Source organism: Sinocyclocheilus rhinocerous, unplaced genomic scaffold (assembly GCF_001515625.1).
Source record: "Sinocyclocheilus rhinocerous isolate Xijiao unplaced genomic scaffold, SAMN03320098_v1.1 scaffold395, whole genome shotgun sequence".
Taxonomy (NCBI): domain Eukaryota; kingdom Metazoa; phylum Chordata; class Actinopteri; order Cypriniformes; family Cyprinidae; genus Sinocyclocheilus; species Sinocyclocheilus rhinocerous.
This window is the reverse complement of record NW_015660890.1, coordinates 3,145,904-3,168,880: the sequence shown is the minus strand read 5'-3', so window position 1 is coordinate 3,168,880 and position 22,977 is coordinate 3,145,904. Positions and strand designations below refer to the sequence as shown.

At 38.0% G+C, this 22,977-nt stretch overlaps 1 protein-coding gene and 1 long non-coding RNA gene across 3 annotated transcripts; both read left to right on the top strand.

Annotated features, from left to right (window-relative positions):
• The first annotated feature begins 830 nt into the window (after positions 1–830).
• On the top strand, positions 831–4,556 carry LOC107725975 (uncharacterized). The gene is made up of 3 exons (XR_001638192.1): positions 831–1,054; positions 3,785–3,873; positions 4,194–4,556. It is a non-coding gene; the product is annotated as an uncharacterized LOC107725975 (long non-coding RNA).
• Positions 4,557–6,179: 1,623 nt separating this feature from the next.
• On the top strand, positions 6,180–22,256 carry LOC107725959 (neurotrophin-3-like). 2 transcript variants are annotated; one of them, XM_016535395.1, is made up of 2 exons: positions 6,180–6,224; positions 21,312–22,256. In XM_016535395.1, the coding sequence occupies exon 2, from the start codon at positions 21,333–21,335 to the stop codon at positions 22,077–22,079; it is 747 nt and encodes a 248-aa protein (XP_016390881.1). In that variant the 5' UTR covers positions 6,180–6,224; positions 21,312–21,332; the 3' UTR covers positions 22,080–22,256. The 2 variants fall into 2 exon arrangements, with proteins under 2 accessions (XP_016390881.1, XP_016390879.1); XM_016535393.1 differs by lacking the exon at positions 6,180–6,224 and adding an exon at positions 7,576–7,716.
• The last annotated feature ends 721 nt before the right edge of the window (positions 22,257–22,977 follow it).

The window sequence follows — 22,977 nt, the reverse complement described above, 5'->3', positions numbered from 1 at the left end:
TTCATGACATGAACTCAGGATGAAGGAAAATGTAATTCCTCATTTATATTATATTTATTAGCCTGCTATACTGTAAAAAAGAGCATTTAAAGAAATCAAGCAGCAAAAACGATTCATATTTTAACTTGCAAAGTAAATAGACTCAGCATCAAGCTGCTTTTGATGCAACAGCCAGAAGTCATTTACATAAAATGGATAAAAATTATTTTAAAAATATGATATTTCAAAACAATAATATTTTAGACAGAAGGGAAAAATTAAGCAGCTGGAGCCACTCGAGAAACAGGATGACGGTCTAATGAATGTGTCATCATAGACAGGTTTATGTTTCATAAGTTTTTTTTGTCAGTTCTCCTGTGGTTGTTGTCAGAAATTTCAAGCTAAAACAAGTTTAAAACAAACTCGCAAGTCGTAAAGTGTGATTTGGCAGTGGTTGCTTCTTGCTAACCCAACAGACAGTAGCTGTTGTGGTAGGCCCATTAAATGTCTGAATGGTTTTGCCCTGGCAAAATCCAATTAATGACAAGTTAAAGCTGACAGACAGTTCATTTTCCACACTATTTTGTGGAGTCTGCACCTGTCACAATCTATAATTACTGTGTTTAAGTTTCCACACTTGGCTTTGTAGCCAAATGCAACGACAGCCATTCATAGACGAGCAGCCACATGTGCTAAAACATAAGTGATTTCACCGTGATTAGACACTATTCTACTTTTTAGCATGCATAGTTAGTATGCATACTTGACCACATTGTGTACACCTGCTTAATCAGTCAATTTGGTATTATAGTCACTCCCAGTCTAATGTGGGCACATGGTGAACCCTCCAAACACCTGAGGGCAAATAGACATGAAATTCCATCCTGATGCATGTCGAACGTGGCTGTGATGAAGTAAATCACAAGAACTCCAACTTTGAACTGAGGTGAAACTAAAGACGACCCTATATGGCAGTTTGAAAAGCTTCAGGAACATTCTGACCACAGACTGGACTTGGACAAGCTTTGATCCTCGGATTACGTTTCGCGGAATTGCACTCGCCTGTCAAGTCCAGGTAAAGACCCACTTGCCCACCATGTGGAGTATATATGACACCAAACTACTCGCACATACGGTTACAACCTCGCCTGCTTAAAACTGACAACGAGCATTATTTATTTAACAGAAGATGCTGTGGAAATTTACTTGCATGTTCTTCCTTATGATCACTGTGTGTTCAGCAGCCTGATGCTGATTTGTAAACACATCAGGTACTACTGTATTATCAGAGTGCTTTCCCTTAAAGGGAAAATTCTAGACACGGTGTGACGTTTGATTAGCGTTTAAGGTAAGAGTATCTTTGCGCTAAGACTCCCTGTTGCTTTAGCATGTGCGCTAGCGAGCAAGATGAACCTTTCTGAACCAACAGTCTCAGGCTCACCTGTGTCAGATTATCAGTGTTGCATAAGTACAAAAACAACATTAATGGTGGCTTTTAATGACATTGCTACCAAGATGACCACCACTACATTGTCCGCATGCTGATTAAATTGCTCTAGGACAGGAAGCTAGACCTTACAGAGGATTGTAATGTTTTTTTTTTTGGTAATAGTGACCTTAATGTGGCACAAGTTTTTTTTGTGTGTGTGTGTGTCATTTACCTTTAAGTGCATATATTTATATGCAACAATATTTCTCAACATTTAAAGCATGCAAAAAGCAATGAAAGCCAACAGAATTTTGTATTTAGAGAGTGCTAAACACAACTGAGATTACTGTACTCATATTAATAGCTAAGAGCAAAATCAAATCAAGCCTAAATATTTCAAAAACAAACAGGCAAGGCTTAGGGAATGTGCAGGGCTTCCTGTGGAGTTCTGCCAGTGCAGATTCCTGTTTACACCTGTAGGCCCATTACAAATCATGTGAAGCATACACACCCCAAAATAACTAATAAAGGTGCACAATAAAAAAAAAAAATACTGATCTACAAAGTCAAAACATGGTAACAGCACAATTTGTCAGTTGTTACTGTAAGTTCTTTTAAAGAAACAAAATTGAATTATGTTTGGTACCGTCAATGGTTCTAGTGTATACTTTCCTCTGCCGAAGCATACAGAATACCGTTCTAAAAAACTCTACAGTACGTATTTAATGGTTTAATTAAAAAATAAAGAACTTTTCTTATTTGCAGTGTCCATATATGTGTGTGTACAGTGTATATATATATATATATATATATCCCACAGTTGTTGTTCAGAGAACATTATTTTCTCGGGCGACCTCACTGTGTATTGTTTCTAGTTATATCTGTACCCACAGAAGAATAAATGTATTCAAGTGAGAGGTCTTGTTATCTTACATATTGAAACGGTCTTGTGTCTGAGCATTATGGGATTGGTGCCGGCATTGTTCTTACTCCATTGTGTCTCTTTGTGTGGCACTATTTGAAAGGCAGTAGTAGCTGTGCATGCTGAAGTGTATATACACTTGAATAGACTGATTAATTTTCTGCCTAATTGCCTTTGAAATATTATATAACATAGTGGCTCTATAGTGTACTGACTTTATTTTCAGACATGGCTCTTGACAACAACAAGACTCTTTTGAAAGAGGCAAATGGAAAACCCCCACTGCAGGCTCGATGTGATTTCAGTGCCGCTTAACACGGCGAGCTAACATTCCCCAGCGGGCTCTGACCGCCGTGTTATCTGTCTCTTGTGTTGTAGCAGTATTGCTTAACAACTCTCGTATGGTATTTGGCCCTTATCTCAATGGGCAATCTAACCCTGCGGAGAGAGCACTCTGCTCCGCTCTCACAGCAGCCCAGCAGGTAAGCTGAACCCCCGGGCCTTGAGTTACGCTGCACTCCCTGGCTCGCTTTTCAGGTCAGTGGTCTGCGCTGTCAGTTCGGGCGTACAAAGAGCACAAGGGAGGCCCTGTCTGCAACCCCTCGATGGTTTGGACCTGGCGAGAACTCCCTGGTGTTTGCGTGAATGCCGTGGTCGGGTCCGTTTGAACAGAAACACTTTAAAAGACAAAAGCGAGAGGGAAGAGTTGACTGAAAGCAGCGTGGATGCTTAAGAGACTTCATGTAAAAGGGAGGAGAAGCAGTACGGGACCCAGAGGAAGAGAAACAGTGCTGCAAAGACTCAACACTTCCACAGGATACAAGACAGGGAGAGAGGAGGAAAGACCACCAGTGAACGCCTAAGTGTGAGAACGAAGTAAATAAAATTTGGGAAGCAGGAACTGGGAGGTCCCATCCACCACGATTTCCACAGCCGAGTTGCATCACGACACTCTTTGAACTTCAATAATCTAACTTCAATACAATAAATATGTAGGTTATTTATTGACATCTATACTTCTGTCCATAAAGAACCTTTAACATCCATGGAATCTTTCCATTTCGCAAAAGGTTCTTATAGTGGAAAAAGGTGTAGATTTTTCAAATGTTCTTCACACTAAGGAAAAAATGGTTCATTGTAGAATGGTTCACTGAAAGGTTCTTTGCTTCTCCACTCTTAAAAATAAAGGTTCTTTATAGTGGAAAAGGTTCTTTAGATTTTCAAATGTCCTTCAAACTAAGAAAAAAATTTTCTGTTCACTTCAAAGTTTTTTGGCAACCCAAAAATGATTCCTCACTTTTAAAAATTGAGGTCCCTTATGTTCATTGATGGTTCCATGAAGAACTTTTAACATCTATGAAAACTTTCTATTCCACAAAAGTTTCTTTGTAGTGGAAAAGTGTTCTTTAGATTTTTTAAATGTTCTTTATGCATGCTTCAATGTTCTTCCTCAGGTTCTTTGGAGTACCGAAAATGGTTCTTCTATGGCATTACTGTGAAAACCCCCTTTTGGAACCTTCCTTTTGAAGAAAAGATTGTTCAGGTTATTAAAGTTTTCTTCATGTTAAGTAAAACATGGTTCTTTTTTATAATTGTTCATTGAAAGATTCTTTGGGGGAACCAAAAATGGTTCTTCTATGGCGAAACCCCCTTTTTATTTTTAAGAGCGCACAATATGTTTCTGCACATTATCAACTTGTTTATTTGCTGTCGCCATATTTGTTCATTTGTGTTTGGGGTTGGTTGGGGTGACGGTTGCAGTCGGGCAGAAACTTGATCTGACCTACACCAACAGCAGTGCTCCCTCCACCCCTCCTCTTTCTTTCAATCTCCCTGATACGTCTCTCCCACCTTCCCCTCTAGCCATGGCTTACTATGACGAGGGGCAGAGATCAACGCCCTGATGGCCTCGGAGCCAGGTGGGAGACACCCCATCTATCACGAGAAAGTGACTTTTGTGATTCCACAACGGGACTGTAAACAACAGACTCATTGTAGGTGCAGGTGCTGAATGCTGGGACTAAAAGACGAAAGTGGACAAGGAAGGAATGTGTAGAAAAGTACCTGAAACATTAACTTCACTGCCTATTGTTTATGTTTGTTCAACCTTAGTCCATATACTGTATGTCAAATAAATCACTGCTCAGTGGCCTTATATATGAGTAAATCAAGTTATGTAATGGCTTCGCAGGAATCCTTTATTGAATGCTCAACAAGCATAAAGCACCCGCACAAGGAAATCAGATCTTTTAACACATAAATCACTCTATACTTCTCAATTACTCATCCATGTAATTCCTAAAATCTCTTTCCGAGTACTGTACATACAAAATGAACGTAGTGCAAATAGACCATCACACTTGTAAATGCAAGTATATAAATATTTAATTTGGCAACACGTTCGCTTTTGCATGGGCCACATAATTTATTGGTGACTTAAAGACACTCAAACAGCTGCTGTTTTGATACACTCGGTTACAGAGCTGTCTGCGCAGAGATTTACTCAAAAGGTTCCCCGTCATTAAAGGGAATAAAAAGCCTACTTACAAGAGGGAACTCTTTTAACGAACCACAGGTGCCGGCATTGTTCTTACTCCATTGTGTCTCTTTGTGTGGCACTATTTGAAAGGCAGTAGTAGCTGTGTATGCTGAAGTTAGCAGAACCCGCTGTATGCCAGTAAGGTGTGCCCTGCATTCCTCTCAAACAAAACACATACACACACCACCTGGCCCAACCTGAGCGCTACCGATTCACTCGTTTGTAAAACATTTTGTACAACTTTAAAGCTGAGTCAGTATTGGGCAGCATGAGAAGAAGGAGCATTGGCTCTTGTGTACCTGGTGATAGATAACAAGAGCTCTGGAGTCTCTGCATAGGTTGAATCATCATTAATTGTATGAAGCATCTTCAAAAAGGTAGTTGCATCACTGCAGGGAATAACTTTAAAAGAGAAAAATCATAATCGAAATATAAAAGCAATGATACATGGGAAGAAAAAAGGATTTTTTAAATTAAATGATGATGGTAAGCATGGTGCTTCAATGTGGCCGAGACATAACATTTAAAGCAAAGACAGTATGAAATGCATGTAAAATAATAGAAAACAGACATATTATTGATAGATTTTTCAATAAAAAAGCAGAAATTGCATTAAATGGACAAGCCTGACACAGGAATTTAATATAATATGGTACTGAAAAATGTCAGAAAATTAACAAGGTAGATTGCAACCCCATTTGCTGCCACTTGTGGCACAGAAATGATACAATTCACCAACATAGTTGAAACTATTCCTGTTACACTTGCACAAATGGTGTCAGTGCAGTGTCATTTCATAGAAACTGAGCTTGCTATGGTCACACCATTTGTGATTACCAAATGGAAACTGGTTAATATTATTAACATCCAGTTCTGGTTCTATTGCTGAGACTTTACATGTTGCATTCCTTGAATGAAAAAGAAGTGTTCCTGAAAGGCTGTAAATAGCAGTGACGGGATGAATTTCCGGTCTTTTTGATAGCATCAATGTTCCATCAATGGAATCTTCCTCTTGGACTGGTTTAAAAGAAGATGACTTCATTTGTGAAATATCCCTAGTATGCCCTCTTTCAGCAACTGATGACTTCATTTGATTTTCACAAATCAGCTTCCTGAACTTCTACAACTTCCGGGGGCGCAACCGATTGTGTTGTGATTATGTGTATTGACAGAGAACATCATTAAGGAAGATTTGTCCTGACTGAGACACGTGACAACATTATAACCCTTTATTTTGGTTAAAAACATCTCTCTTTGACTCTTACATTCAAATCTGATGTTCCATAGCCATTCAAAAAGAGGAAGAAACACAAAAATTCACCTTTTACCAGGAAGTTCACACCAGGTATTAACAGGTAAGATGCACTTTTTAGCTCCTGGGTGGCTTGCTAAAACATTGGGTTTTGCACAAGGGTTGAAGGTTTTGAAGGTAATTTTACTGCTCTAGAGAGTCACATGGCATTTACGGGTCAAAAAAATTTCATTTTCAAAAAAGTTTCATTTTCTAGTTTAAACTATGAATGTGGATCACCTAGTGACCATGACAGTTCAGAGCAAAAAAAGAAAGAAAGATGAAAATGACAAGATATCTTACATTCTTGTATTTGCATTGATTGTCCCAGTGTGTCTGTTGCTCTGCAAAGGTTAAGGTGGTTTATTGAGTTTCTCAAGATACCTATATGTCATCTTTGAAATTCTCAAGACCTCAAGACGTCATCCTACACAAACATCTCCAACAAAGAGTCAACTAACATTAGAAAAGGGTGGATTATAGAGGATTGATGATTGTTTCCTGTCACACCTACCCTGCCCATTGTAAAATCACTCGTATTCTCAATCTACTCTTATAATTTGCTTATACTATGACAATTTCAACTTATTTCAACGACTGGGTCACGCCGAATGCCCGTGAGCGCAAACTGTGCATTAAATTTTACAACTTTTTTTTTTTCAGTTGACAGCCATATCTAGTTATTAGGATCTTTCAAATATGTTTTTACAGAGCAGATGAGAAAGTATGCCATTTATTTCTCTTCGTTGGAGGTTTCTTTTGTTGCCAAACAAATATGAAGAATAAAATCTCCAGTAACAGGTTGTTTTGCCAAATTTCTGTCAAATAGATCTTCATAGGAGACGTCTCATAAATAGTTTATCACAAAAAGTCTAATAACATAACATGTAGAACAGTACACTCTTAAAAATAAAGGTTCTTTATTGGAATCTATGGTTCCATGAAAAACCTTTAACATCCATGGAAACTTTCAAGGGTCTTTATAGTGGAAAAGGGATCTGTAGATGAATAAGAAACACTAAGAAAACAGAAAGGTTCTTTGGGGAAGCCAAAATGTTTCTATGGCATCACTGCGAAAACCATCTTTTGGAACATTTATTTTTTAAGAATGTAGATAAAGTAAAATTAATATTAATATAATTCAAATCAACTTTGAATTTACATGCGTTTACATTTAATGCTGAACTGGTCATTAGTTAATTTACAGTAAAATGCGTGTTAATGTTGTTATTAAACTTATTAGACTTACAAATGCTTGACTAACTAAGGAGAACGGCATCACTTTGGACTAAGCACAGCAACCCTATAAAAGCCATCTGTGCTGGATGTGCACAGGAGAGTAGAAGATTATGCTTGTTGCGGTAAAGAGAGAAAGAGAGAGAGAGAAAGAGAGCGAGAGAGAGAGATCTGCGCGCTGTACTCGCCAGTAAGACTCTCAGCACGCAACGCGCGCTTTCTATCTGGAAACTTTCAAAAAGGATTCGTTATAAACTCATCACCTTCATGTCGGAACTGCTGAATATTTCCTCACCGATGCTATGGTTACCTTTATTACGGTATGTATCTTTAGAAAGTTTGTTTGTTCGAACTGCTTCCATGGATCGTTCGATGGCAATCTGGAGGGCTCTTGGCACGGTGGCGCATTTGCTCTTGTTCTCCAGGACAGCTTCTGTGCGATTAAACCATTGAAAAAGATCACACAGCGAATATTTGCTCGTAAAACAACACATTTTGTGGCAGAAACAACTGCGTAATTTGCATTATTGCTCCATAACATTAGCGTTAACGTGTCTGAGGAACTTTCTACGCATATGTGTATTTTGGGAAGAATGTAACTGCTCAGAGCCTCGGGCTGAACTGAAAACCAGTAAGGGCAAATTCTCTTCTTACCTTTCAAAGTGCTCTTCTCTTTATGCACAAAACAACAGATTGCCGAGACAACTCTTTTTTTATTATTATTTGCGAGGTCTTCTAACTATAAATTAAGGTGTCTAGATCTGTCTATAACTAGCCTACATGTAACTGTAAATGCAAGCTTAACTTTACATCTCTCCAAATATAGAAATATTTTTGAGAATATAAAAGGCTCAAATGCAGTAATTTGAAAAGTTGCTCGACTTTAACTGATAAGACAACATAAAAACTTAAATGCAAGACTATAAAATATACTTAGATGTTGTCTAAACACTTTGCTCTTGGGTCTTTCCTCCAAGAGCTGGCTGAGATTGGCAGACAATCCCTAAAATAGATAATCCACACAAATCTGTGCTGGAGATGCCAGTGCTGTCGAAGCCCTTGAAGTTTTTCGGTGGGTTAAAGTTAGTGCTCTTCCTGTTCATCAACTGGAAGTTGCATGCATATTTTTTTCCCCACTTGTGTTTTGATAACCCTGTATGTGTGTGTTTCTGCTTATGATTCCCTGCTGTGTGTGTCGGGGGAAATCTTGTGCAGACATGCTCCTGAAACAAGCATCTGTCAAATAAAGGATTTGACATGAGGCATCCACTGACGGGGAGGCTAAAGGGTTAATGCAAATCATTTAGATTTACTGGTGAACATGTGTCAAAAGAAATATGGAACCTGACTGAGGACTTTGAGGACTTTTCTCTAAACTGAAATCATCACAGAGATGAATAAATCACACAAAATCAGAATTTCCTACTATTTTGATGATTTGTAAAGAAAAGTATTTATTTATTCTGAGTGAAAACTGAAGTACAGGTTTCTTTATTAAGTGTATGTGAATAAATACACGACACATTATATAAAAAAAAAAGAAAAAAGAAAATCGAAATAAAATTTTCTAAATTTGCAATTGTATCTATTTTCAGAATACTGGCTTAACCAGGCCTGGTGACATTGCACACCTTGTACACAATAGGTGTTTTAGTTCACTAGCTAACATGATAACCAATTCACTTATGTGATTTTCTCAATTATTGCGGCTTTGAAACACTTCCAGGCTTTACAGTAGTTTGAGTTCATCTGCATGGCTCTGAAAACTGTAGTGGTAAATGTTCGGCCAGTTGCAGTGCATCCTTATTTTTCTGGGCAACTATCTGCCACTTCAAAATGGAAACAGCAAAAAATGTTGGCTGGCCATCAGGGGATCTCATCAACTTTATCATGGGTCACTCATACCCAAAAACTATCTCAGTCTCTTTTTTTGGTCACCATGTTTAAACTGTGGGAAATTCACAACGGTGACCATATATGGATCGTCTCATTATAGAATACTTTATTTATGCCAAATCATGCATATAGATAGAGCATGAAATTATATTTTTCATCTTGATAAACGCGTCTCGGCTGTTTTCATATTTCAAAAAGTATGCTTCGCTAACAGGTTACAAAGTCTAAGCTGTCAGTACACTTCACTGACAAACCCATCATCAAAATGACAGATGGCAGCCAGGCCGAAATACATCATTTATCAAGGCCAGGTTCAAAGAAATGAAGCACTTCTTAGTAACTCTTCATTTTGCACACTATGGATTATTGTACAGAAAACAAAACCTATAGTTATAGCTAATGATAGCGCAACAATACTGCACAGCTTAACAGCGCAGAATTTGTAAAAGTGTTTCCATTCTTTTCTGTCACGTTTACCTTATCAGCGCAGCATTGACATTGTGTGACATGGTACACGGAAGCATGGCATGCTGGGTATTCTAATACGTTCATACTTGTGCTTTTACTTGCACTGTTCCAGTTTACTAAGTGGCTAGAAGAGCAAATGCCATACCAGAATTTGACTGCATTTCCATATGTGGCTATAGTTTTGCTAATAGTGAGAATCCTAAGCAGAGCATCCATCTTTATACCAAAGAGAGATATTGCTTCAGATAAATCATGAAATGAAACAATACTATCTCCAATAAAATAATTAGTAATTAGTGCCAGAAATGTTCAGCGCATGCCAACCCAGCTAACAAAAATATATTTTAGGAACAATTTAGAAAAAATAGTTTTTTTCTGAATGTTCTCTGAACGTTCAAAACCAGTTTTTTTAAATGCATTTTTTCTTGGTTATACAAACATTCCATTTTATCATTTTGCAAACATTATCAGAATGTTACTTTTGAATGTTCTCTGAATATTCTAAACATTCTCTATATCTGAACATTCATTTTTAGAATATTATTAAAGACTAGTTAACTTTTAACAAACATTCTATTAACGATGCTGGAAGAATGTCTGTTCATAACTTCGAGAGAACCTTGCCAGGATGTTTTGAGAATGCTCTCTGTTAGCTGGGAAGATTGTGGTTGATATGCTGTGGTTGCTGTCTAAACAGTCATCATTTTAAAACCACACACTCATCACAATATCCATATTATGGATATTGCAGTCAGGAGCTAATTTGTGTATGTGTGTGTGTTTTTTATTTTATTTATTTATTTATTTTTTACCATGAAAACTATACTTGATTTAATCAAATTTAAAATAGGAACAAAATAAGAGCCATTTTTCTTAAAAATAAATTTGGACTTGATTGAAAACCCTTTTTGTCTCGTCTTAAGTGTGCCTGAGCATACCCAGAATACTTTAGTTTCTCCAAAAGGCTTCTAACATTTGTTCTGGAAGTGCTATGAGTTGATATGCATTAAGCCGTGGTAGAAATATCAACCCTTCTGAGTGGGAAGTAACTGCACCTTTTGTAGTTTGTATCCTTGACAAAGTATTGCTGTCAGCTGCCAAACACCCATCTATCACATTACATTGAAACGACCAACATGATCATGTTACAAACTCCAAGATGTGTTAATTACACTAACGGTTGTGTTTGGCAGTGCCATGTCAAACAGAGAGCTTGTTCTGTGTTTATTTTTCTATAAAAGTCAGGCTAATCGCTAATGACTCCCAGACTTCACACTAATAGTCTAAAATCTTTTTTATAGCACCATGCTTTAATGAAGACACCTGACTTTTTTGTACTTTTAATTGCATTAAATTCAGCAGTCACCAGAAAAATCATTGATTTCTGTTTTGATGCTATGGAAGGCCATTTGTTGGAAGAAAATGATGTAATAAAAACTTAAATAAATAAATAGTGCCAAAACAGGAAAGCATTGGCAGTCAAAATTTGATATGCACATTTTTCGCTTTTGTCCTATTAATTTAGACTTGTCATAGAATATACCATTCAGTGCATTGGCTGATAATCAGAACTTAGAAGTTGTAATGCTATGGAAGGCCATTTGTTTGAACAAAATATTGACTATTATTTTTCTGTTAAATCCTAGCAGGGAACGTTCTTCAGGGAACTTTTACTAACATTTTTTTAAATGTTAGAACAAAAAGTTATAGAGCATTCTTATCCCTTTTTAAATATTTGATATATGCTCTTATAACGTTGAGTGAAAACATTCTTAGAACAACATTCTCAGGGACGTCCTCATAATGTTATTTATACTTGATGAAGGTTCTCAAAATGTTGAGAGAAAACATGCTTAGAACATTAAATATAACATTCAAATAACATTTTGGGTAAGGTTTTAGAAACCTTTAAATAATGTTCTAATCTTAACAAGAAAACGTCTCAGGTTACGTATGTAACCATGGTTCCCTGAGGGGAACGAGACACTGCGTCCTCTAGGGGTCTCTATGGGGGAACGCCTCGTCGTGACCCGTGTCTGAAGCATACATTGAAATAACACCAACTCATTGGCCGGCGACAGCCATGATGTCATTTGAAGGGGCACGGATGGCAAGGAGGGAGTTTTGAGAGATGACGTCTCCCCCATAGAGAGGTAGCTGGCTAGCGTTTCTTCTACCGGGGGCATCCTCTCATAGCCGCTTTCGCGCATCGCCTCGATGTTCGCGTAACTCGCACGCTGAAATCGACGGACGCGTGAGGAAAACGGCCTCTCCCATTCCTTCTCGATCTCAGCATGTAGATCAGGGAGGAAAGGAAGGCTCACCTGGGCTGGAGGGTTATGGCCAGACAGATAACGCTCATCGAAACGACCTCGCGGCGTTACCTCCTCAGCCCACGACCCCTAGAGGACGCAGTTCGAAGTTCCACGAAAGGGAACTGGTCTTTTAACATTCTTAGAAACGAAAAAAAAACAAACGTTCAAATAACATTATATTTTGAGTGAAAAAATTAAATGTTTTCGGAACCTTTAAATAATGTTCTAATCATGACAAGAAAACTGGACATTTGAACACTCTTAGAATATAAAAAATAAACATTCAAATAATGTTATATTTTTGTTGAAAATAAAGTTAGTAGAACGTTGTGAGAAATATTTTAGGAACCTTTAAATAATGTTCTAATTCTGACAAGAAAGCTGGACATTTTAACGTTCTTAGAATATTTAGATACTTTACTTTACAACCATTTCAAAACAATGTTCCCACAATGTTTTTATAACCTAAATATTTTACCTGGGATGCTGCTTGTGAGACCAAGATGATAACTAAAACTATAAAAGTCTTAAATCTTAAGGAATTTACACCTTTACTGGTGTTATAATCGCTCAAATAGTGCCAAAAATGAAGGCATTGGCTGCCAAAACTTCAGTTTTGTCATATTAACTTACACTTGTCATATACCATTCAGTGTGTTGGCCGATAATCAGAACTTACAAAAACACATGCTGACTGAATGAAGTGTGCTGAAGGGAGGCGTTGACACAAGCTGCCAAACAGCTGCAATGCGTCCCCTACACTGATCGCTTAGCGAAAAACTCCCGTCACGAGGCACTGAAAACATAACGTGCTAAGCTAGCCTGCTTCATAAAACCACTGCATGTGAACTAGAGTAAACTAATGCTCACGTGTATGTACTTTGAGCTAATAGTTTACACAGCTTGTCTAGCTTTCGATATTGAAAGTCTGAAAACCTTCGACGAAAACCCACCAATAAATCATAACAGCTGAAATGTTTGTCTTCTGAACTTTATATGCGAAGTTAGCCTGCATCTGCATATGTTGGCTTGATTGTAATGAATGCCACCACTTGATGGGTTTTCAAACACTGCAGGTCACTTCTTACATCTCAAAACCATTCAGAACCAAGCCGAGATGAATCCACCATCCTGAGTCCATCAACTTGGGTAGCTCTTCTGAAACACACAAGAAATATGTACGGTCATAGTGTCATGTCCAGTTGATAGATACCATAAGATAACATGCCATTTTGCATGATGCTTTCAACGTGCCAGTGCATTGCTAACAGACAGTTGTGTGCATTAAGAACAGCCACTTTTAAGTGCTTTTACCTTTTGTATGTTTTATTCTCCCTCTCATTGTACTATTTCTATTTCTCCGGTGACATGTATGCACATGTTTCGATATCTCAAACAATAGCTAAACAGTTCATAGTGCGCTTGAATGGAAAACTCTTTGATTCAGTATCTTTACAAAGCTAAAACCTAACTCCATGTGACTGAAGTATACAAAGTGTATCAGTACAGTATCTGTTAGCTCGATTGATCGTCTTGCTGTTCTATAGTTGGACATATGGCACTCCTCCTCTTACAAACCCAGTCTGACAGAAAATAACCCTAAGAATGGGAAACTGGTTGTGGATTTTCAATTTACCGTATGTATGATCAGTGTTGGGGAAAGTTACTTTTAAAAGTAATGCATTACAATATTGCATTACTCCCTAAAAAAAGTTACTTAGACAATGCCTCTGCACCTTACGATTTCTCTCAACAAGTAAAGAAGAGGTCTCAATCAATAAATGAAAAACAAAGTAACTTGCGTTATCTATTTGAAAGCTTATTAGATATTTTGTTGTAAATTTAGAAGTAATGCGTTACTTACTAGTTACTTGAAAAAAGTAATCTTATTACATAAGTCAAATTACTTGTAACGCATTACTCCCAACACTGTGTATAATCATATATTTAGCTGTCTAAATGGATTCGGCTGAAAAGAAACATATATTTGCTGTAAATATGTCAATATGTCAATGCAAACTGGCTTGTAGCATCTGGACCAATCAAACACACAATTTTTCATTTGATTTAAGACCCTGAGAGGTCAAGTAAATATCTACAGCGGATCTAAATATTTGCAATTAATTATAACTAGTTATGATTAATTATTCATATTTCCCCATGAGCTGATTAGCTACAGGCCATTGAGTGGATTAGTCAATGAATGCTAAAACTGTCCAGTTCATGTTGACCGTGCAACTCCAATATCTTTGTTATCTAAGCGTGCCGGACTGAACGGTGTGTTAAATGGTGCATTGGTTGGTGTGAAGGCTGTTGCTAATCTCAGGCCAATCCTCTAGGAGTTAAAAGCTCAGGGAGTTGTAAGCCTCCTTGGCCAGTCTTAGATGATGTGCGTAGGTGGTGAAGAAGCCCCAATGTCGAGGCCATTGACACAGTGCTGTGAGAGATTAACACATGTCATACATGAACATGCTATTCTGTAGGTTTGAACTTCAAGTGTAATCAAAAACAAGACTGAATTATGCATGCAATTGATTGTTATTCGTTATATATCACAGCTGTTTGACGGAAAGGTTTGCTGTTGGGAGAACATGTATGCTGTGCAAAGTCAAAGTAACAAAATTCATTTTTATTCAGACTTCTAGTGACCTTTTGGTTGCCGTTTCTAAAATGAAGGAAACCACAAGTGTTTATAAGGATTAATCCCGAGGCAAGTGCAGAGCTGTGCATCGAGTGGTCTAAACCAGTTAAAGGAGATCAAGGACCAGATTTTGTCGCCTAATGCTCCCGTGTCCTGAAATAAAAGTTCACTGAGCGTGCTGTTTTATGCAGTTTAATATTATGTCATTATAAAATATTGGCTTGATAGCCAGGACCTTTGTTTTACAGTGAAAAGTGAAGCAGCTACCAGTAGGCCCATAGCTCGTAAGGTCACAAGACTCAGGTTATATAAAAAGTAATTCCTTTTTGCTGAGATCAAACTGATTACGGCGGACCGTTTTTGTGAGAGTCACTTGTGTGTAAGTGAAAAGGAATTTCTTGATGTAGTTTCTGAGGTAATTTACTTCTGAGGCGATGGACTTGTGAGCTCCTAAACAATGCTTGCTTGTTTAGCATTTAGCCAAGGAGGTTGTTGGGCTGTTATCTATCGCCGTCACTGCATCTATTTTGGCTGATGAGGAGCAGCGCTAGAGTAAAAAGGACCCAGGGTGATTTAAAAACAATATCCCTCTGATTCGCTGAAGATCAGTCCACTCCTAGAGCAAATTTTGAATCTGTCCAAACCTGGCATACAATGTGATAACCTTAAATATGCTGAATGTGTTGCATAATTTTTATTTAGCCCAAAGTCATGTCGACGTGCCGTTCATTGTGCAAACATAGTTATCAGCACTGCACAACTGCACACATGGAAAACGGCGGAATGGTTGAGCTTGTACTGTACGCGCCCACCAGCTAATCATCACGATTTGTTTCGATCTTGATGCCACATGAAAAGTCTTATCTTGTCCTGGACTTTTCATAATTGTTCAAAGTACGCAGACAGCTTTTCTCTTCTCCGACCTAGTTTAAATGGATTAGGGCGTCAACAAATTTGGGCATTCCTAAGAAAGCAACCTAGAGTCCATTAACTGCCCTATCAGCTGACTAGGCCAAGCACATGAACTTAGAGTGTCATTCCAGGTGCTTAAAACAGTCTGGTGTGGTTTGACTGAGAGGTTCTGAGTGAAACTACCACCAAGGGAAATGGTCAAAAACATTCACCACTTAAAATCATCCACTACTTTCATGTCATGCTCAATTTGGGTCAGACATAAGAGTTTGTGTAGGGAGTGGTTTATCCCGCTGGTGAGCCTGTAGCACACAGCGTTTTTAACCAAGAATGTTACCAAATGCAAAAATGTAATAGCTTAGCCTACATTATGTTTTCAGCATAAAGTGCATTGAGGAGTGTCAATTCATTAGTTTTTCTCCAGTTTAATTGTATTAAGGGATTCATTGCGGCCCACTGTGAGTTTGGGCACTTTAGTGAGTTTGGCTTTTGCTTTGTTATTTCTATTGTTTATAATGAACAATGTTGTAACCCCCTTTAAATATCCTTTGGAACTCTGTAACAATATTATTACTAAATTACTATTATTACTAAATTATTTGATCAGAAAATCATATAATGTCTGTTATTGTACATTAATCATATCCAACAAAATGGCTTAGAAAACAGATTTAAATATGTTGACATTCTACTTAATTGTCTTGAAAAAATAGAATTACACTTAGTTTACCAGTAATAGAGCATACGTATATCATTATGCAACAAAATAGTAATGTTACTATGTGAAAGTGCTGGCAGGAAATGCTTTTTGCTCTGTTTTTACTCTCTTTTTAAAAAGGAAAATGTCATTGCAAACTCATATAGCAACTCAATAGCCTTATTTTATATTGCACAGAAATCCTGAATCCTTGCACACAACAGTTTATATAAAGCACCATAAAAATAGTCCAAGAGTCTTCTGAAGTCATCTTCATATGAGGAATATTTAACAAAATTCTTTCAAAACCTTTCTATCTGCTGCAACTCTTGATTCTCCTTCTCGCCGGCACAAATTTGTACTGGTGCAATTTTTTAAACAGCTTTAATTTTCGTTAGTTGGAAAAAAAAAACCCCAGCATTTTTATGTTAAAATTTGTAGCAGTGAACTAAAGCCAAATGCTCATTTACAGCTAGCATGAAGATTTACACTGAATGAAAGTGTGAGCAATTCCATATTAGCATTAGCATACTGCAACTTTTTACATAGAAATGGTGAAGCACTTGGGTAAGTGTCTCAGGCTGAGCTGCAATCATTTGTGATGTTAGAAGAATCTCCCCCTACCAAACCTCGTTTTGGCACCTTCCTGAAGACAAACGTTTAAGCTGCTGTTCATCCAGGAAGAGACATGAATGCACATCTGTGCTCCTGTGAGATGTGAACTTCCTGCATTTATGCAACATGACAGAGCAAGGCACATAAAGAAATATGTCAGGGTCTTAGAGATTTTAAACGCTTTTGAGAGGAACACTTTCGGAAAGGCCCTGTGCATGGATCAAACCTTAAACACTTGTTAGTTTAGTGAGGGATCGCATTAGCCGTGCTTCCTAGAAGGTCTCCGACAATGTTTGCAGCACATGAAGAAACACAGCTAAGTATTTGAGAGCAGTTAAGAGGATGCGAAAGATTATCTATTCAAACATGGTCGAAACAGATTCAAGTGCATGTGCTTCTCTCACATCATTTGTTGTGTTATAAATTACGCTTCAAGGGAAGCAAGTTGACTTTAATGTGTCCAAGTTGCTCATTATAGGCAATTTTTGCAGCTTAATGTAGAAGAACCATTTTAAAAGTTTACTGGATGTATACAAACATAGCCAAGCATTTGATCGCACTTAAGAGGATGAAAAAGATTATCTGTTCAATCCTGGTCTGGAGCTCCAAGTAAATTTCCACCCCGTGTTCACCTGAATGAGCCCAAATGGTGAGAGTAATTGACATTCATTCCAGTATCTTGCACTTTTTTACATTTTTCCCTTAGAGGCTATGCATTTATTTGGTATGAGACGCAAATTGTGTTGACAAAGACGAAGCATTTCTAACTGATGTTTTCTGTTCTCAATTAAAGTGCACATGGGAATGTTGCACAATTTGAAGTAGTTCACTGCAAATGCATATAAACATTACAACAAAATCGTAATCAATACACATACATTCTCACAGGCTCTCTGGGATAGTCACGTAACTCTTGCTTCAGTATGAGCACAGCAAATTTTTGGTCTCAGGCAACAGTTGTATGTTTTTATGCAATGTTTTTTTAATTCTTTGGTGCTGCTCACGTGGCAGTAAAAATTACAATTTATTTATTTATTTATTTTTTTTATAAGATTTTTTCATTTAAATCAAATTAATGTATTGTATTTAAGTTCAATATTTTTTGTGTGTTTTTATGGGATTTTATGGTACTAAATTAAATGAATGGAATAGTTAAGTAAAAAATAGGGAAAATAGTAAAAAAGTGAAACAAAAACATTTATTATTATGAAAAATGCTCAGAAATACGTTTTTAAACATTTTAGATTAAATATAAGTTTTACAAAACATGTTTTAGTTGTTAGCATCTTTAGTTTTGTTCCAAATTTGAGGTTGATATCGCAAAAAATAAAATCAGTAAGCTTTTGTTAGGGCGCAGTACCAAACGTTTCCACAAGATGAAATACACTTACAGTTCATTCTGCTTTGCCATTCAATGCCAATTTTGACCGTGTAAATATTTTTTCAGGACCAGCTTTTCACATCATGTCCATTTTGTGTGTTTGTGTGTGTGTGTGTTCACATAGCAAACACCAAAACGTTTTGTACCATTAAGATACAGTAAACAAATTCTAAAAAATAAAAAAAAACATAAATTTATTTTGGTCAAGAATGACCAGAGAAAAAAATGACAGAAAAACACCAGAGGGTTGATACAACCCAAAAAAAAAACCTCTGTCACAGGCCTGTTTACATTTTAAGAGGCTGTTATGTTTAAATAAAGTGTATTTTATTTTGAACAAACACGCATGAAAACAGTTTAATTGCAGGGATTTTGCATTTTTGGCTTTATTTTGATTCTTGAATTTAGTGCAAATTTGATCCCTTTGTGTCTTGCTAAATGCCCTGCCAATGTAAATTGGATTTGGTTTATCAAATTTAGCTTATTAGCACACCTTGGAATTAAGCTGATTCCCTTGCAAAATTCTTTACTACAGATTATATATTTAGTACAATTATTCAGTCACAACTTCAGTAATGTGGTTGTTGTGAACTCAGCAACTGCGCAGGCAGAAAAAATTAATCTGTAAAAGCAATAAAACTGAGTAATTTTCTACGCCACTGCCTGTATGGTGACTTTGTCGTGCCGTCCCTCTTTTGAAGCGCCAGCGTGTAATTGCAGGCATCACCCCTGCCAAAAAGCAAAATTAGTTTGACTAACAGTCTCCTCTGAGCGCCGTGGGTCTGATTCACACTCCCTCATTCGCCTGTCCCTTACAGACATCAAGTTTTCAATCTCTTAAACAACAAAGGTCAGTGTTGATACGCGCAGACAATTGGCTGCAAACTTGTGACATCAATGACAAATTAGATAATTTTCTGTAAAATTCAGGTGAACTAATCTGAACTCAGTGTCAAATTATAAAAGATCAAACATTCCTACAGAACGAGGTCTTTTGTGTTCGTTTTCGTCACCAAAGTCTAATTTAAAACCAATCGTTTATGTAACAAACCAAGCATCCCATGACACTATCAACCACCATGCCAGGACCTCCCAAACCCTGCAGTTCTTCGAAGGCAAGACATGTGGTTCTGAAAAGATATAGAAACACCCAGGGCAGCGTAAAGTTTAGGAAGCACACTGGATATTTATTTTTATCAGACACTGATGCCAAATGGTCCTTTGATGTAGCAGCTGTAACCCTTGACTCTCTGCAATGCGTCTGTCTTTGTGCATCAGTGTCATCGTTAGTCTTCAGTTCCTGCACTTTGCACTGTAGTCTGTAGTTTAGTGTCCCTTACGATTTGACAGCTCTCGGTTTGACGTTAAGATGTTTTGCAGCAGCCACAGTGGCTCACATTCTCTCGTTAAATCAGTTTGATTTCAGGTGATCCCAGAACGCACAATCGCGACGTTGATCTGAAAGAAATCCTGAAAGCAACAAGTCAGTGTCTGGTTATTCAGGTAGACCTGAGAAGGAATGTGTACTTTTACTGATGTCTAGTTACGAGTTATGAAAAAGAATTGGTATCCTTGTCATACCAGGAAAGTGACGTATCTGATAATTGCCAAGTGAGGCCTGCTGCTTGCATACTGTTGAAAAGAAAATTGAAAGGCTGTTAACTGTAATTGTTAGTTTTAAAATAACCACACAAGATTATGGTAAGCCACAACTCTTACCTTATTTAGCATGAAAATCTGCACTAAATATCACCAACAGCTCACCCTCTTACTTGAAGCAATGTGGAAAAAGGCAATATTGTGTAAAAAGAATACAGTAGTTTACCCAAAATTGAAAATTCTTTTTTGTGAGACATAAAATGAAATAGTACACTTTACACACTATAAAAAGTGGTATCCTGTAATTGTGACCTTAAAGAGCTATTTCTACCTTATTTAACCCATGTGTTGGTATAAATTAATATATTTAGGTGGATTCACTGATATTAAATATTGTTTTTGACTTGAATAAAAGCCGTTAATTTAGATTTGACCATTTTTAGGTTACCTTTTTTCAGTGCAATTAGCATTACATTTGTTACAGTATTTGTTAATCTTTATTAACGTTAAAACATCTGTTCATGTTAGCTCAGGTCTATTACATAATCGTAACATACATTTTTATTTTAATAATGTATTGGTAGACTTTAATAATGTATTGGAAGATGTTGAAATTAACACTAGTTAAGATTAATACATCTTTGAAAAAAATTTGTTTTTCATTGTATTTTCATTTTCATTCACTGCTAAAGTAGTGTACAGTAACTAACCATTACTGGAGAAATCAAGAAATGTGCTGGTAGTTTTTTTCCATGCTTTTACAATTAATCCTTCAAGGGGACCCAAAAGAACTATAAAGTATCATAAAAGTCTTATAAAAGTTGACTTGAACGCTGTATGTTTTAAGTGTGTGAAGAACAAATTGAAATGTAAGTGGTTCTTGAAAAGCTCTAGTCCCTATTAATTATAATTGCATAAGAAAAAATGTAAGTACAGAAATAAAAGTTAGACAGGTGAATAAGTGATTTTATTTTTTCTTGAATCCAGTTTAAATAACCTTTTATACCACCACGATATGGTGTACTCTAATGATGCTCCAATGATTTAGCAGACTCTGCTTTTGCACTTTGTGGTTTCTGTTTCATGGTATTGTGCTCCATCATGAAACAGAACGTACACCGTGCCAAATGGATGTGCCAGCCGCTCAAATAAATGTGCCAAAAGGGAGGCCCTACAAACACGCTCATGTGCATGTCACTGCAGGCCATCTTTTACCGCACACCCATTAACTGTGTGCCTCGATGGCATGCAGATATGCTGGAGAAGTGCCACCACTTATTGTCAGGAAACAATGAGCTTCATGAGAATTCAGTGCTGTCACAGGACCAAAAAAAATGAAAGTTGATTGCTTTTGTTTGCTACCATGCTTATAAAACTGTCTTTCTCCACAGATCTTACAGGTGAATCTAGTGATGTCCATCTTGCTGTACGTGATGTTCCTCGCGTACCTCTATGGTATCTCAGCCTCTGCGATGGACAAGCAGCGGCCCACGCAGGACCCCATCAACACGCTCATCATAAAGCTCCTGCAGGCCGACATCAGCCGCAGCCGACAGAAGCAGGATGACGCGCTGCCTTCCTCCACCTTAAACCCACCCGCAGTGACGGACTACAAGGAGAACATCAGTGACCAGTCCGTGACGGACATCTCGACGGAGCTTCTGCGTCAGCACAAACGTTACAACTCGCCTCGTGTGCTTCTCAGCGACCGACCTCCTCTGCAACCGCCACCGCTTTACCTCATGGACGACTTCGTCAGCAACCAGGACGGCAGCAGCGCCAACAAGACGCGGCAGAAGCGAAACACTGAGCACAAGAGCTACAGGGGCGAGTTTTCAGTGTGTGACAGCATCAGCCTGTGGGTGACGGACAGGACCACTGCTGTGGACATTAAGGGACAAGTGGTCAAGATTTTGGGGTCTGTCAATGCAGGACGCACAAATATCAAGCAGTACTTTTACGAGACGAGATGCAACACCGCCAAGTCCCAAAAGGGCAGCTGTCGGGGTATTGACGAGAAGCACTGGAACTCGCAGTGCAAAACCTCGCAGACTTTTGTGCGTGCTCTCACTCAGGATGAATCGTCGGTGGGATGGCGCTGGATACGAATAGACACCTCGTGCGTCTGCGCGCTCTCACGCAAACACCGCAGGACGTGAAAAACACTGCAGCGACTTCTCCATTGTCTTTTTTATGTTCCCTGGGGGGGGGGGCTGTAAATATATAAATATAAATTATTATTTAAGTTATATGGAATGCATATAGTTTATACATGTTTATGTATAATGTATAAATATACTTGTTATTTATTTAAGTTGTTTGCAAAGAAAAATCTTTAAAAAAAAAACTTAAGATAACATGCAATGCCGCTAATGCCGAGTTCACACTGCACGATTTTCAAAGACGTAGCATCACTGTTGGTTTCACAGTGAACGACTATCTGGGGTAGCATTCAGTTGATGCTGTGTTCACACTGCACGATGGAACGACGGCAGGAGGTTACACACTGCATGACTTTACAATAGGAAGATCTGGTCTATAACTCCTCCCCGAACTTCCCGTTGCCCTGTATCTTGGTCTCTCATTGGCTGTAGGTAATCGCCGATGTGTTTTTCAGTCAGAACTCATTTCACACAGCGTAATTGTGAATCGCCGACGGCTCAAGATATTTAGCATGCCAAATATTTCACAGGCGTCGGCGACTCCCTCAGATCGTGTCTTTGATAATTCACACTGCGTGATTGTCACTCGCGTGAACGAGCACCGATTTGCCTCAGATTTCGGACATTTGTCGGCGATTTCGCAAAACCTGTTGGCGAGTGAAAAATCGGGCTAAAATCGTGCAGTGTGAACTCGGCATTAGCTACAGGAGCATTGCATGCTGAATTGTGCCTTGCTCACGTATCAGAGTCAGAGGACACGTCACTCCATTAGACCTGGACCTTGGGAACAGTTGCAATGGAAAACACAGATCACTCAATATCATATTAACTTCAGTATTGTCCATGAAAACCAGTTTTTCTACTGAGACAGGCTGCCCGTATATCCTCTTCATGT